Below are 16,410 nucleotides of genomic sequence, written 5' to 3'. Positions count from 1 at the left end.
ATAGATTTGCTTTTGATCCATATCAGATGATTTATTTCGCTTGCATTATGCACATTTGGCATTTCTACAGTGGAATTCTGATTTCAGCCGATACTCAGAGGGTATAAATCACTATTCCAGCACAAAATGATTTGTTACTATAGGTCATATGCACCGTGATTCCTCTCCTGCAGAATAATGTACGTGCTCCAAACACTCCTAGCAGTGAAAACAACCTTAAAATATCTTTCTGTTTATTTGATAGAAAGAGGGCTGAAATTTCAACAGACCTTCCAAAATACCTTGCAAGTAGGCAAAATAATGACTCACATTTTCCATGATTACAGAATCTGATCTTGCGGGGCTTCAAGTAAACACAATCCTTTGGCTAAGGGGGGGAAAAGTGCTTTTAATAAAGGCAGCACAATGAATGAGTAGCTGTGTGTTGCTTTTTCTCATGTGTTTGTGGCAGCAGTTTGTAGAGCAGGTGAAACTCGGTTGCTACATATCGAGCACTTACTCACTAAACTAAGTTTAGAAGTCACGTGACAGTCACACGGGACAAACACAGGATTCATCCTGTCCTGATGTGCAGCCGTTTCCTTCAGGTCTGACACAATTGAGTTCCAGTTACCAGAAGAGTTATCTTACATCCCATCAGACTTTGTCGTATCAGACTTGCAGAATTTAGATTTACCAAGAGGCACGTGGCTTCTGTGAGCTATTTCAAGATGTTTGTGTACAGAAAAGTGAAACGTGAATTTTTTCTCTTTGGTTAATTTGAATGTACAATGCACGGCTAACCCGGTAAAAAAAACACAGTTTAAAAAAAGCCTAAAAAAGGACACAGAGCAGCTACAATTAGGTCCATATACATTTGGACAGAGACAACTTTTTTCTCATTTTGGTTCTGTACATGACCACAAAGAGTTTTAAATGAAACAACTAAGATGCCGTTGACTTCCAGCTTTAACCCAGTGGGTTAAACAAAAGATAAACATGTGAGGAACTAAAACATTTTTCAACACAATCCCTTTATTTCAGGGCCCGAAAGTAATAACTGAAAATAAAATGTTCGTTTCTAATACTTGGTTGAAAACTCTTTGCTGCCAACGACAGCCTGAAGTCTTGAACTCATGGACATCACCAGACGCTGGCTTTCCTTCTTTTTAAAGCTCTAGCAGGCTTTGACTGCAGCGGCGTTCAGTTGCTGTTTGTTTGTCTTTCTGTCTGAAGTTTAGTCTTCAACAAGTGAAATGCATGCTGGGTCGAGATCAGGTGACTTTCTTGGAATATTCCACTGCTTTGCTTTAATAAACTCCTGGGTTGCTTTGGCTGTATGTCTAGGATCATTGTCCTTCTGTATTATGAGACACTTCCCAATCAATTTGCTGCATTTAGCTGGATTTGAGCAGACAGTCTGTCTCCGAACGCTTCAGAGTTCATTAGCCTGCTTCTGTCTTGTGTCACATCATCAGTAAACACTCGTGTCCCAGTGCCACTGGCAGCCATCGCACTACCTCTGGTATGTTTTACAAATGATGTGGTATCCTTTGGATCATGAGCTGCCTTTTCCAAACTTTTACTTGCCATTATTCTGACAGAGGTGGATCTTGCTTTCATCTGTCCAAAGAATGTTTTTGCAGAACTGTGCTGGCTTTTTTCTGTTCTTGAGGCTTATGAGCGCCTTCCAGTGAACTCTCTGTATTTACTTTCATGTAGGCTTCTCTTTATTGTAGATTTGGATATCAATACATACTCCTCCTGGAGAGTGTTGTTCACTTGGTTGGCCGTTCTGAGGGGGTTTAGCTGCTTTGATCATCCGCTGCTGTTTTCTTCTGTGGACATCCAGGTCTTTTTGCAGTTCACCAGCGCTTCCCTTGATTCTCAGGATTTACCAAAGTGTAGATTTTGCCAATCCGGCTATTCTAGCCATTTCTTGGATGTTTTTTTTTTCTCTTTTTGCAGATTAAGGACGACTTATTTCACCTGCATGGAGAACTCCTTCAACTGCATGTTTTTCACAACAAAAATCTTCACACTTCAAATCAACTCCACGCTTTTTATCTGTTTAATTGATAATGACATATAATAACAAAGGAACGCCTACCCATGAAATAGCCTTTGATTTAGTTGTCCAATTACATTTGGTCCCTTTAAAAAGAGGGTGGCACATGTTCAGGATCTGAAACTCCCAAACCTTTGATCCAATTTGAATCTGGAGACCCTCAAATGAAAGCTAAGCGTCTACACATTATGTTCATGTCAATTATAAAACTGTAATTGGAATATGTTTCCATCCATCCGGCTGTTTCAGTCTATTCATTTTTAATTTAGACCATAATGGTGGACTGACCCAACACCTGCCACAGTGTCAACAATATCATGCTCGATTACGACCTATATGGATGACCACCGCACTGCCTTTATCAACCAAGTTGCGGCTCCTGAAGACCATCGTTATACCGACGGCACTGTATGCAGCGGAGACTTGGAAATCAACTGCAAAGATCAGCCGCCATCTTGACGTCTTCCAACAACGTTGTCTTCGACGGCCGCTCAAGATCACATATTGGGATCGCGTTACCAATGAAGAAGTATATCGCCGTGCGGGAGTAGAGCCGCTCCATGTCCAAGTCACCAAGCGTCGGTTCAGATTTGCCGGTCACATCCTTCGGCTACCGGACCCGAGACCTGCCCGTGTCGCGGTTCTGTGGAACCCGAAGAATGGAAAGAGACGGCGAGGAAGACCTAAAATAACACGGAGGACTTTCCTTGAAGATTTACGTTCAGTCGAACTGTCATGGGATGAAGCAACAACTGCGATAGACCGAGTTCGATGGCGTTCTCTTGTCGCCCGATGCTCCGATCGGCGCGGGAGGATCTAAGTCTAAGTAAGGTGGACTGACCCAACACCTGCCACAGCGTCAACAATATCATGCTCTAGTTTTATTGTATACTGACAGTTTCATAGCATCAACTTATCCATGACTACATTAATGTGAATAAAAACACGTCCAGTTTGTCTTGCATACATAATTGCCCAGTGCATGTTGGGTAATGATATATGGCGAATATAACTGAAGAGGGGGTTTCTCGCAATCATTTGCAACAACCTTACAGTTATTAAAGTATTTAACGATACACAACTCAAAATAAGAGCACCATTATCTGATATAAGTCAGCTCTCCTTTCTTAAGCGTAGATCTTTGGTTATTGTTTTTGTTTTATAGCCGCAGGTGATGCTGCTGAACTCTCAGACGTGGGACAGTGAACAATCTGTCAAAGGCTCCGGGCTGGACCCTTGAGGAGCTGAGGATCTGGGCTACATGCTACAGGCCTTCTGTTACTGTGACGGGCTTTTCAACCTCCTCAGACTGAAACACATTTCCCTTTTTGCAACATTTTTTTTCTCTTCCACCAAACAGAAAGCCTCTTTCCTCTTCTGCCTGTCCGCCTTCTTTGTTTTTCATCTGCCCACATGTGTCCTTTTAGCTCCATTCATTAATGTTCATTACAGTCACTGAGGAGGATCTTTTTTCCTAACATCTCCCAGCTGTTGGGCTTGATAGTTTTGGGTCCCAAGCCGTCTCATTCTCTGTAATTGTGGAAGCTGGGATTCTTCAATGTGACTGACCTACATACTAGACAGGCAATGCCCCCTGGCAGTCAGGACCACCGCTGCCACAGAGCGGGAGGCAGGCTGAATGGCCCAAAAAAAAAAAAGAAGAAAAAAAAAGCCCAGTATATGTTTAAGATATTGCAAAACATTTTAATAATAATTTACACTGGTTTAATTTACATCAATTTCATTTACAGACCACTGGGCTCTGTGGTTTGAATGAGTGTTTTAGATGTGATCACATGTAGAAGCGCTGCACAGAGGCCTGGGCTTTCCATCCCTCGGTCGTGCATACGCCCACTACATAAACACCACGAGGCTTAACGACTTCTTTTATTTTTGTAACCATGAGAATAAGCGACTTCTTTTTGTGTACCACTCATAGAAGGCGTACGAGTCACGCATGTGTTATCGCTGCTTTTATTAGGAGGAACTCCATCAGAGCTGATGATGTGCTAATACCGCTCGGTTTTTAAAGGAGATTTTCTATAGTGGCCTCATATTTTTACAAGCAGATAAAAATTTAAAATGTGCTGGTTTAGACATCCGCTGTAGGAGGGACTCCCACAAAGGCGCAATAGGGATACATAACAAGACCATCACAATATCTTGAGCTTTAAACATGCAAATAGTGATTTCTTCAGCCACTTGGAGACAGCAGAATATAGACGATGTCTCGCAGTAGCTTCACATCTGCTGTAACGCTACGTCCAAGGCAGCTATGTGAACTTTTCTTTGAAGTAAAAATATAAATGGAACTATAAAGAGTTATCTGGATCAGAAAAAGCCTGCCAAGATCAGATTGTGCCTCTCTGCACACAGAAAGAACATCCGCTGTGATCAGCACTATCAAGTATCAAACAGGTGAATGATCAGAGAGCAAAGGCCACACCCATCTTAGTGGGCACAGATGATCAGCCATGTGTGCTTCAACAGAAATGTCAGTCTAGGAACAATGGCTTTAAATTAAAGTAGCATTCTTCATTCAGACATAGGTTACATATATGTTTGTGTTCTTCACAGTTCATTCAGACGTTGGGGGAATGAGTTCTTTGTGGCTATTTTTTGAAAGTTACTTTGATGATTTGAAAGGCCTCATTGTGTGAAATGCTCCCATACAAACTTATTAAATTGCAGCTGACAGACTGTGACCTCTCTGAAGTGAAGTACATGGTTTCATTTGATGGTAGCGCCTCATACAACTGTTTTGCTGTGTCTGGGAAATTTATTCTAAGTAATTCTTGGCAGAAATGAGTTTCCTTCGAAGGACGGCTGGGCTCTCTTAGAGGTAGGGTGACGAGCTCAGTTATTCCAGAATAACTCGGAGCCGCTGGTCTTCCACCACGAGCCAGTTCAGGTGGTTCGGGCATCTGACTAGTACGCCTCCTGGAAGCTTCCTAGGTGAGGTATTTTGGGCATATCCTACTGGGAGGCCCCGGACTCCCCGGAGAGAATATATCTGTCAGCTGGCCTGGAATTGACTCGGCGTCCCCCGGGATAAGCTAGAAGAGGTGGAACTGGTGAAGGAAGTCTGGGCTTCTCAATGTGTTGCCCCCTGGACTCAAAGGGGATGGATGGATGGGTGGGTGGATGCATGGATGCATGCATGGATGGTATTATTTTACGTTACAGCTGCACATACAGCTCTGTTGTTTTGGAGGAGATCGTGGATGGATCCTGTTTTTGTTTTATGCAGCATGTTTGTAATAAACTCAGAAAAAAACACTACAAATAACTGAAGCACCAAACTCACATAATCTCCTGTTAATGTGTCGTCAACAGCTGGATTGTGGCAATTACTGGTGAGTCGCATCTCCACGTCACCACTCATTTTTAATCTGTAATAGAAGTGTAACTGTAGCTCCACTGGGCTGCAGGTTGTGGCAGCAACAGTCTAAGATCCTCCCTGGACACCACCTCCAGCTCTTCCAAGGCATTCATAAAAGTTAATGTTTCACTGATTACGATATAAAAATAAATGATGGCGACGCAAAGTGGGCGGGATCTGCAACAAACTTTATAGGCAAGCAACTGAGGATACCAATGAGAGTGAAAAATACTGTTGATTGGCATATGACCTGCATTTAATCATTTATTATCATTACTCTCTGGCTCTTCTGTCCTCCCTCGCTCCCCTCTCGGTTTCTTCCTGTTAAAAGGGAGTTTTTTTGTCCCACTGTTGCTATGATCCCATAGAGGATCATCTGAATTTTGGAATTTTCTCTATATTATTGTAATCCTTTACAATATTGTATTGTAGGCTCTCTATCTTACAATATAAAGCACCTTGAGGTGACTGTTGTGATTGGGCGGTATATAAATAGCTTGAATTGACCTGCTAGTAAATACAGTAGAAGGTCGCCTAGGCAACCAGAGCCTGGAATGTCTGCAAGCAACCAGCTGCAGACATTCGATCGCTGCCAGTATGTACGCAGCTTAAACCAGCACAGAGATGTAACCCTGCAAGTATTGTCATGGGTCTGCCCCGGGGCTTCCTCCCAGCAGGACATGCCCAAAACACTTCACTTAGTAGACGTCCAGCTGGTGGACGTCTACTGGTGGCGATAGCTGAGGGTGGAACATAGACTGACTGAATCGAGTGGAGTGGCCGTTGTGGCCTCCTGTAAGTTGAAACAGAAAGTGTGCCATCTGCATTTACTGAGAGGTTTATGTAGCAGAGCTGATGCTGAAAGTAGAAACGTTCTGATGGTCACATTTTGCCGTGTATGCAGAAAAAAAATGTAAATGTATTTGTCTTTTTTATAAAGGAGTGACTTTGAGGCCTTGCCTCTGATTACTAATCTCAGAGACTGAAAGCAGATGAGCGCCTTCACGTTTCTTTTCTCATGTTGTTAATTTTTAGAGCATTCTCCAAAATAAACGTGCCTGTTTTGTAAGATGTGCACTTTAAAGGGTTTTTTCCCCAGAAATCTGTATCTAAAAGTGATCAAATAAAATGAATCAAACTGTCTGGGACGTTTTTATCTGGACCTTTTAGATGCGCACTAAACATTCCTGAAGTAAATTACTGTCTTTACCCTTTGAGTGCTTTATAAACCCAGTGGCCTTCTAATGAATTCATTTTGCACTTTCTAAACGTTTGGCCTCTTTGTGAGACAAAGCACAGATTAACAAACACAGCGAGAGGATGTCTAGCTTTTTTGTGTCAGTGTGTGGCCTCTGTGCTTCTTCTGCAGACAAAACAGAAAATTTAAATTTTCTTCATGTGGTTCGAGATGACCAGGGGATGTCAATAGTACTGGGCTACTCATGAAGAAGTAAGCAGTATGCCAGCGTGGGGCTGAATTGAGCAATCAGATGCTCATATCATTCAGAACACAGAGCAAACAGACTGACAGCTACTTGGCCCGTCGTCTTACGAGTCACCCTGAAAGAGAGGCAGCGGGAGAGGCAGAAAAGGAAGGATTGTTGGTGGTTGCGGTGATGCTCTCAGTGCTGTGTACTGCTATTGTGCATGAGTCATTGCTGGAGGCCAAGTCTGTCAGGACAGAGCAGGGTTTCCCCAGAGACCCCAGCCTCTCTGCTGGAATGCCCAGGAGGAAATTCAGCCCCGGGGGGGAAAGGATAGATCAACGGACACCCGATATGTTCACAGCGCTCTCGAGTCAGGGCTGCTCAGAAAGACTGGACAAACTATTGAGCAACCTGTCTGAAATCACAGCACAAGTTCTGGTGTTACTACTACACTCAGAGAGATAGCTTCACTATGTTCCTGCACAACCCAATGAAAACTACAGTTTCATTTCATTTATGGACCACATGATTGTATATAATCGGGCTGGATGAATGACATGAATGAATTTTTTTGTTTGTTTGTTTGTTTGTTTTCCAACAAGAACAATCAGGTTCGGGCAGCTGTTGTGGAAATCACATATTCCTTTGCCTGCCCCAATCACTTTGTTTAGTTCGGTTCAAAGATTGATGGCCGATGATCAGGGCAATTGGTTCCCTTTTTCCCAACTGTACATAAACACATCGCTGTCCAGCAGTAATTCAGTAAGAAAAGCTGCAAGTGAATTCATCGTTTTTCATGCAGCCTGACAATCTGCGCTGGTTGTGTTTAGTTGGGTTTCTAGCCCAAGCTATTTTCACTTAAGTACAAAATTATTTGGATTTTCACCAGTAAACATGTAACCTTTCAATTTTTCCAGCCAATACCAACCTGTAGCTAAGGCCAGGAGCTTTGGGTTATGATAGACGGTATGAGATATCAGTTTCAAAAGGCCACAAAGCCTTTTTCTCCCTGGGACAGGAGTGTCCAACTCCAGGCCCCGAGGGCCGGTGTCCTGCAGGTATTAGATGTGTCCTTGATCCAACACAGCTGATTTAAATGGCTAAATGACCTCCTCAGCATGTCTTGAAGTTCTCCAGAGGCCTGATAATGAACTAATCATTTGATTCAGGTGTGTTGACCCAGGGTGAGATCTAAAACCTGCAGGACACCGGCCCTCGAGGCCTGGAGTTGCCCACCCCTGTCCTAAGGCGTCTGGACCAAACCAACTGAATTGGTTATAACGTATCACTGGGATACCTCTGGGGTGTTTTCTAGGCACAACAAGCTGAAGGGAAACTTTAAAGTAGGCCCGGTCTACTGGAGATATTACACATCTTAACTGTCGTGGGATCATTTTGCAATCCCCCATCAGAAATTGGAAAATGGAGTAAGCAAAGGAAAGTGGATGGATGGATGGATGGATGGATGGATGGACAGATGCCTGCTGAATGTCTGTCAAAGAGCTAAAGTTGTCTTTTTTAGCAATCGCACTTCTTCCATACAAAAACCACTACGTTAGCTTCTAAACTTGTGACCATATATAGAATAAGCTCGATTTTTTTCTATGTAAATACATGAAAACCACATTGCATCTATTTAGAACGCGATGTTGAAAGACCATTGGACTCCTGGGGCTTTAAAAAAAAATCAAGAGTACATCATGAGTCAATAAAGGGTCATAAAGCAAATCATAAACCTGGCCAACACAATTGGAACTCTTATCTTCACTTTGTCATTTGAACAAACTAGAGATTTCAACAGCAAAGCAGCACACAATACATCACTTTCCCAACGGTTATAAATGAAATCCACCGACAAGGTTTAGTTGAAGACATGTTGCATAAAGAGCAGCCAAATTCTTTCCCCCTCAATCTGCATCTGAGAGTCGAGCGTTAACTGTTCGACTGCTGGCTGAAGTGGCTCAAGACTCAAGTCGACAGCCACCTCCTGAGCTAATCTTGAGGACATTCACAGTCACCACTTCAGTGCTGGTTCAGTTTTATTGTTAGCAGCAGCACCATGACTGACACTCTTAAAGCTGCCATTGGCCAATGATAACATGCAAACATACCAGAGAGGAGCTGGAGATGAACATTTATAATCTCCTGCAGAATGAGTAACAGAGTAACATCCATCAAGCAAATTCAAGCTTCAAATCAGGGATGTCAAGCTCATGTTACATGCCTCATGCAGCCCACTTTGATCTTAATCGATGAAACTCCTTTCTCTCAGTGTAAGTAAGTTTAACTAACCCCTGAGATATCTAATCATAAGAAAAAGATGCAATTTCAAAGGTACATCTACACAATGAAGAAATCCTGCTGCAGTAAATGAAAGATCTGTCGGTCCAAAGTCCAAAATTTCCTTCACATTTCCAAAGTCATCCAGTGGCCCAAATTGGAGTTTTTGCCAGGCCAATTCAGGCCCCCAGGCCTCATGTTTGACACGACTAGTCCAACAACAGTATCAGTTTCCATGGATGTGATGTTGATCAGGCAGCTTTGGAGCCAATTTTAGGTATATTAACTAACAATGGACATCAGTGATAACAGTCCAAAGTGTTAAGTGAATCTAAAAAAAAATCATCTTGAACTGGATATTAATTATTGATTAATTACTGCTTTCAATCTGTTATCTAAATGGAAAAGACATGACCTTCATCTCTAGAGATAACACTGGTTTGAAATGAAATCAAAGTGATAAGTGATAATGTAAAGACTAATACTCTGAGAACATCTGTAGGCTCAAACGCTACAAGACTGCAAGAGGAAGTGCGTCAGATAAAATTTAAAGTCTATCAGATAACTCCATCTGCTGGTCAAAGCTCATCACTCCTACATAGAAACATTAAAGCGTCAAGGGAAATGATAAGCAGTCGTCTATGAGGCTTTAAGTAAGCTACAGTGCCACCCAGTGGTTAACTTAGGAACAGTTCTACATTTAACAACGTTTAACAGAAGCTTGACATGCTTTGAATTCAGCAGTTAAAAGCAATATCATGTTTTCCTGCTCTATTTCCTGACACTGAACGAGACTCTTTGCCCTGTGAAGTGACATCCATGCACATTTGCATTGATAACCAACAGTTACAACCACCTCTGAAGACATCCTAGAGTAGACAGAAATGCAGTTTCTTCTCAGAGCACTTAAATTGCACAATTCTGAAATGTGTTCAACGATGCCAAAAATAAAGCAGTGCCTACCAATATTTAAAAAAATAATGTGTTATTAAAATGTTGCTTGGAAGCTTTAAGTAAATCCCTTTTATCAAATTGAGGGTGGCTGGGTATGTGAGGTCTCCTGGCCAGGTCGCCAGTCTGTTGCAATGTTTAAAAAGATGTAAGAAATGATTAAAAAATGATGTGTTTCTACATCTCACATGTGTAGGTGTTATGTTGTTTTGCTTAAGGCTTCAAAGCAAGCTGTGGCATCACAGAAATCCTGCTTGTGCTTAAAATATGGGCCTTAAACTCAGCACTGTGTTGTCAAACTGTGCAGAAAGAAGCTCAAACTTTGAATAAAAGCTGCAACCAATAAATGACGATAAGCAAAGCAAAACTATGGAGCATTCAAAATCGCAATCCATCACACATAATCTAACCCACTACAACAGTGCCGCAAGCTACTTTGACAGTTGACTCATATGATCAAAATGTGAATACTAAAATCTCGTTTGAAGGTAAGGTTTTGTTACCCTGGATTGCTTTATATTGCTCAGATGTTCCTGTTGCTGCAAAAGCTCACAAAAAAAATCAATAAATCAACCGCACTTTTAAAAAAAAACTTCCATTCTTCTCTCTTTATTTAACTAACAGAGTTGGTGATTTAAAAAAAAAAAAAAAAAACCCACTGTTCTCTCAAACAGTGAGGATGCTCCATCTGAGTGGCTGAATGAGCTTTTGTGCCTCAGAGGGTGGATGATCCCCTGACGACTCATTTCAAAAACACCAGGGTGTGAAAAGAAATGGGTCCTCTTGGGATTGCAGCTTAAGGAAAAGAGGCCACCCGGCTTTGCGGGAAATTGAGAGCAATTTTGGTGCTTTTGACACGGCTGTCAGTGGGGTGCTTTAATTTAGAGATCATTTTTAGACTCCTGCCTGATCTCCTAGTAGAGGATGCCTCCGCACATAATGATCCCTACTAATTCTGTGGGTGCAGCTCGAGCGGCTGGAAATGACTAATAACAGCCCAGCTGAGGTCGGTCTACCAGCAAATGTCAGGCAATAGAATAACAATTCATGAAATGGATGAGTGGTTTATTGATTCCGTAAGACAAACACGATAAACTGGCTGCCGCGTGTCTTCACTGCAGCTCAGGAAATCAATTCCTCCGGCGTTGGGAGTAAAAGGCAACTGAAGTCGGCTTCAAAAATTCATGTATGGGCTGTCAGCGAAAGAAGAACTCATTTCTTCTGATTAAATCACTTTTTTTTTCCTGTCACATTCCATCGTTCCTTTTCCTTGTTACCATGACAATTTTAATTCCAGCAAAGAACGCTAATGCAAACGCCGGCTAAGACCAAGGACGTATGAGTCTATCATAAACAATAACACGTCTCACTTCATTCAAACTGAAGCACAAGAATGTTTTCCATTTGGCAGGAGAGTAGAAGGAGAAATACAAGCTATCAAAGTTTAACTTTTTTTAATCTTAGCAATATCTTCTTTTTAGATGCTAAAGATTTTGGTGGCTAATTAGCTTACTGACAATGAGATGTTTTGAAAGTAGCATCTTAAAGGAATATAGATGTTTTTCGAAATACACCTACTTGCTTCCAGACAAGAGTGTCGGATTAGTACTACTGTTAATATCATAGTATTAAAAGTATGGAACCGGAGCTAGAAGTAGATAGCCTAACTTAGTATAAACATTGGAAACAGTTAGCCTAGCACTTTTCAGAATTACTTGAATTATATGACCTACAGCAACAAAAACAATACACAGCAGGAAATTGTCACTTTATATTTTATTTATATATTTATATTTATGTATTTCTTTATGAATAAAAACTATATTTTGTCAGTTTGCAATGCTATGCTAGCTGTTTCTAATCTTCATTTTTTATGTTTTGAAAGTAGCATCTTAAAGGAATACAGATGTTTTTCAAAATACACCTACTTGCTTCCAGACAAGAGTGTCGGATTAGTACTGCTGTTAATATCATAGCATTAAAAGTATGGAACCGGAGCTAGAACTAGATAGCCTAACTTAGCATAAACATAGGAAACAGTTAGCCTAGCACTTTTCAGTATTACTTGAATTATATGAACTACAGCAACAAAAACAATACACAGCAGGAAATTGTCACTTTATATTTTATTTATATATTTATATTTATGTATTTCTTTATGAATAAAAACTATATTTTGTCAGTTTGCAATGCTATGCTAGCTGTTTCTAATCTTCATTTTTTATGTTTTGAAAGTAGCATCTTAAAGGAATACAGATGTTTTTCGAAATACACCTACTTGCTTCCAGACAAGAGTGTTGGATTAGTACTACTGTTAATATCATAGCATTAAAAGTATGGAACCGGAGCTAGAAGTAGACAGCCTAACTTAGCATAAACATTGGAAACAGTTAGCCTAGCACTTTTCAGAATTACTTGAATTATATGAACTACAGCAACAAAAACAATACACAGCAGGAAATTGTCACTTTATATTTTATTTATATATTTATATTTATGTATTTCTTTATGAATAAAAACTATATTTTGTCAGTTTGCAATGCTATGCTAGCTGTTTCTAATCTTCATTTTACTCTAATGCCAACTTAGCCCAGCTTCACTCTTACATCCATGACAGCAGTCCTGTTTTACAAAGTATGTACACCTTTTCTGTAATCATATACATTTTAAAAACATGCTAATTTATAGTTTAATAATCAAACAGTCAATGTAAAGAAGCCTTATATCAGGGTAAACTCACTGAACATTTTATATGTCTTCAAGGTGTAGACTTGCTTTTAGAACGTCTGGTGATGTATCAAAGTTCACTCTTAAGTTTAATTTGCCATATCCTACTTGCAGATACTACTACACTTTATACCACAGTAAGAAGGTTACTTCCACTTAACTGCTCATTGGTTTTTGTGATCCGCTGTGGAAATTTTAAGGGAAGCACGACTGTAAATGACATGGAAGAGTTCTAGTACTCTGACAAACAAATCAGTCACACTTCAGTTCATTATTTGCTGGAACTTGAAGTGATCTCAGATGAGTCATTTCAGACTTCAGAGAGCAAGCACTGATGTGAAATGTTTTCTGCTCAAATATAAACCCACACTTGTGCTACTACATTAAAACGCTTCTGCTCACCAGTCTGTGTGCTGATCATCAACCACCAGCAGGATCTTAGGCTTGCGTATCACAGGCTTGGCCGGCTGGACACCTCCTGCAGAGGCGCCTTCCGCAGCCGCCGCTGCCGCTGCCGACTTAGCATGCGCAGCAGCCGCCACATTCTGGGCCATCTGTGCACTCTTCACCACGCTGGAGAAGGAGCTGAGGAAGCTCCCTGAGCCTGAGGCCGGACCAGAGGCTGAGCCAGAGGATACGCCCGAGGCTTGAGGCTGGCTTGGGAAGCTCGGGGGCTGCCGCCTCTCTGTGGCTGGGGAGGCAGGAGAAGAAGTTGATGAGCCTGGCGGGGTCGGCCTCTGCAGATCCATCATGTAGCCGTTGGGGAGGTTGGCCACAAAGCTGCTGTCTGAGAGGCGCCGGCGAAGGTAGTTCATGGTGATGGGCTGGTGGGTCAGTCAGGCCAGTGGTGAGAGGGAAGAACGCCTGTAGTCCTGAAAAAAAAAAAGAAGATTCAAAACACAAGAAGCAGTTTTTAGTTCTCTCTATGGCTGATGTTGTGTTAGTCCAACATACAAGCTACACCAATCTCTGATGGAGTGGTTGTCTCTTTGGTCGCATTCTGACTTGACGTATTCACAGAAAATCCCCCAGTGCTAAAGAAGCATTTTAACTTCTTCTGGGTAATTGCTTGCAGCCAGCAAAATTAATGTTTTGATTCAGACTAACTGCTCTAATCAGCCATGTTTCCTGCTCCAGCAGGCAGCTAATCAAGCAAAAACAGCTCCGATAAAAACGTACAAAATGAGTTTATCACACAATTAGCGACTAGATAATGATGATCATGATGGAGGATGTACTAAATCACAGTGACAATGATAGTCATGGCACAGAAAACTGTTTGGTGCTTCCCGCAACAGAACAACAAAGCTTCAAACCTCCTCTCTCAAAATGAGAGCACATTAACAGAATGATGCAAACTCAACTGCAGCTCCTCCAATGGCAACTTGAGGTTTGCTCCTAAAAGAAGTCAAACTCTTATGTTAAAATGCACAATTTTAACCAGGAAGATCACTTTTTTCCCCCTTCCTCGTCTAATCGTATTTCTTTGTCTTTAACTTCCAATATAAAGCACCATGAGGTGACAGTTTGGTGCTTCACAGATAGAATTGATGAAAGGGTGAGTGAGATTTGTAGTAGAAAGTGCTTTGGGCGATCTATTAGAGTGGAAAAGCACTATGTAAGTACCAGTCCATTTACCATGTATTTAATTATTCCAGTCATTTAGCTTTATACGTATCTATTAATAGCAGACTATCTCGTGAGCGTCCTGGAGCTTTGATATAAAGATAAAAAACAAAACAGGAAATGCTTTCTCGAGATTAGTTCTGATGATAATCTATCAGTAGTGTGTTTACAGTAATCCAGATGATAAGACACTGAAAAAGCTGTCAGGCTATGAATTTTTTAACACAGCCTAAAGTGAGTAAAAGATTATCAGCAGCATCTGTGGAGAGTTTGAGTTAGTTCACTGAGCAGACTACAGTATATGGCATGTAAGCATCAGGATTAGATGCTGAGGCGCGGATGAATCTGATCCAATATTTAACGATATGATGCTTCTCTACTTTCCCATGCTCACACTAATCAGCGTCAGACCTCAGGCAAAATGAACCACAGATGGAAAGCAGTGTCGCATCGATGAGGATGAAAAACCAGAGCTGTTATTACTGTGACACGTCAAAGTTGTGATTTTCTTTTTTCTTATAACAGCTACGAATCTGTTAAACCCGATTTGCATAAGATCGAGTTACCCATGCCGGGTGGGACAGAAACCGCTGGCAAACAATTCAGCGACGCAGCCGTGATGATGCAAAGTTGGAGGAGATTCATAGCTCGTTTCTTTGTAAAGCAGACAAGAGTCAGTTGGAAAGAAAAACGGTTATATAACACGTGGAACCCAGCGAGGCAGAGGAGAGACATTCAGGCAGATTAGCCATCAAACTGCAGTGAAGCACGCACGCAAGCGGAGAGGAAAAGAAACCCCTAAACCTGATTAAAACTAGGCTGCTCCCACTATAAATGGAGCTTAGATTAGATAAAAGTGCATTTCTTATTGTGGCGTCTTGTCTCAGGCGGATGCGCCCAGTGTTTGTGGCTGAGTTTTTGCAGAGGAGGAGAACCTGACAAGCCTGCAGACATAAGAGGATGTGGAGCAAATGTTACATCTTGACAAGTTATTGAAGTCAGGTTATCGCCAAAAGGAAGCTTTCTGTGAAACTTGCAGCTGTTGCCTGACATTGCTAGGTGAGAAACTGAAGACCTGAGCTGCACAGAAGCTGAACCGTACTATTCTGCTTAGCAGCAGCACAATTACAGCTGTTAGCAGTGTGATAAAGCGGAGCTGGATCTCTCCTGACAGAACACTGAGCTCTATTAGGCCCTATTAATATCAGTCAGGTTACATGATTTATTACAAAATCTAAATACAGCATAGTGTCCACAACGACCTCATCGTTTTCATCCTAAGGTAAGAGTTGCACTCTTTTAACTCAAAACGTTCATTGCATCATCTGGCCATCCGGCAAATTAAACTACAGCATCCACTTAGCTCTAATTTTGTCTTCACAAGGTCCCGAGAAAAAGATCGGGCCCTTAATCTGCTAATTATGCTCCCCCGCTAGTGACTAACTTTCAGCTTATTGCTGTTTGCTGCTGGGCAAATGGCATACAGTGATATTATCATGGCTCCCTGCTAGAGAAGCTGCTGAGCGTGAGAGCAGTGACAATGAACCACAACACTGAAGTACAAGGTTGAAAACTAAAATCAGCTATAAAAGTTTCAAAAGTTCTCTGCAAAAGTGTGTGAAGCTGTAAAATATATTTGACTTTTTTCATATTACACAAAACTGAAAGATTGTTAGTGTAAAAATGTTGATTTTTTTTTCATAGACATTTAAAAAGTGTCTCACTTAGGGCTGCTCGATTATGGCAAAAATGATAATCACGATTATTTTCACTGAAATTGAGATCTCGATTATTTGACGATATTTATTTAACAAATAACAATGTGTTGAATAATGACTTTAAAGATTGTCAAAAATAATATAAAACAGTGTGCAAATACTGATAACAGTGCAAAAAATAAATGAAAAATGTAAACATCTATGTTTAGTGAACTTTGCAGTGTTGCTCTGTGGTGCAGCTACGACACTGTC

At 41.2% G+C, this 16,410-nt stretch overlaps 1 protein-coding gene across 2 annotated transcripts in view; it reads right to left on the bottom strand.

The window, feature by feature from the left end:
* syn3 (synapsin III) overlaps positions 1-16,410 on the bottom strand; it is a 153,063-nt gene that overhangs the window by 123,373 nt on the left and 13,280 nt on the right. For both annotated transcript variants that reach the window (XR_014870322.1, XM_085138576.1), the window contains exon 2: positions 13,217-13,686. Coding sequence is in view for 1 of the 2 variants with exons in the window: in XM_085138576.1 (XP_084994702.1) it covers positions 13,217-13,629 (413 nt within the window). In the remaining variant the exon portion in view is untranslated. The remainder of the gene's footprint in view (positions 1-13,216; positions 13,687-16,410) is intronic.

This window comes from Neolamprologus multifasciatus, chromosome 17, assembly GCF_963576455.1.
Source record: "Neolamprologus multifasciatus chromosome 17, fNeoMul1.2, whole genome shotgun sequence".
Lineage (NCBI taxonomy): Eukaryota > Metazoa > Chordata > Actinopteri > Cichliformes > Cichlidae > Neolamprologus > Neolamprologus multifasciatus.
This window is presented reverse-complemented; position numbering and strand designations above follow the sequence as displayed.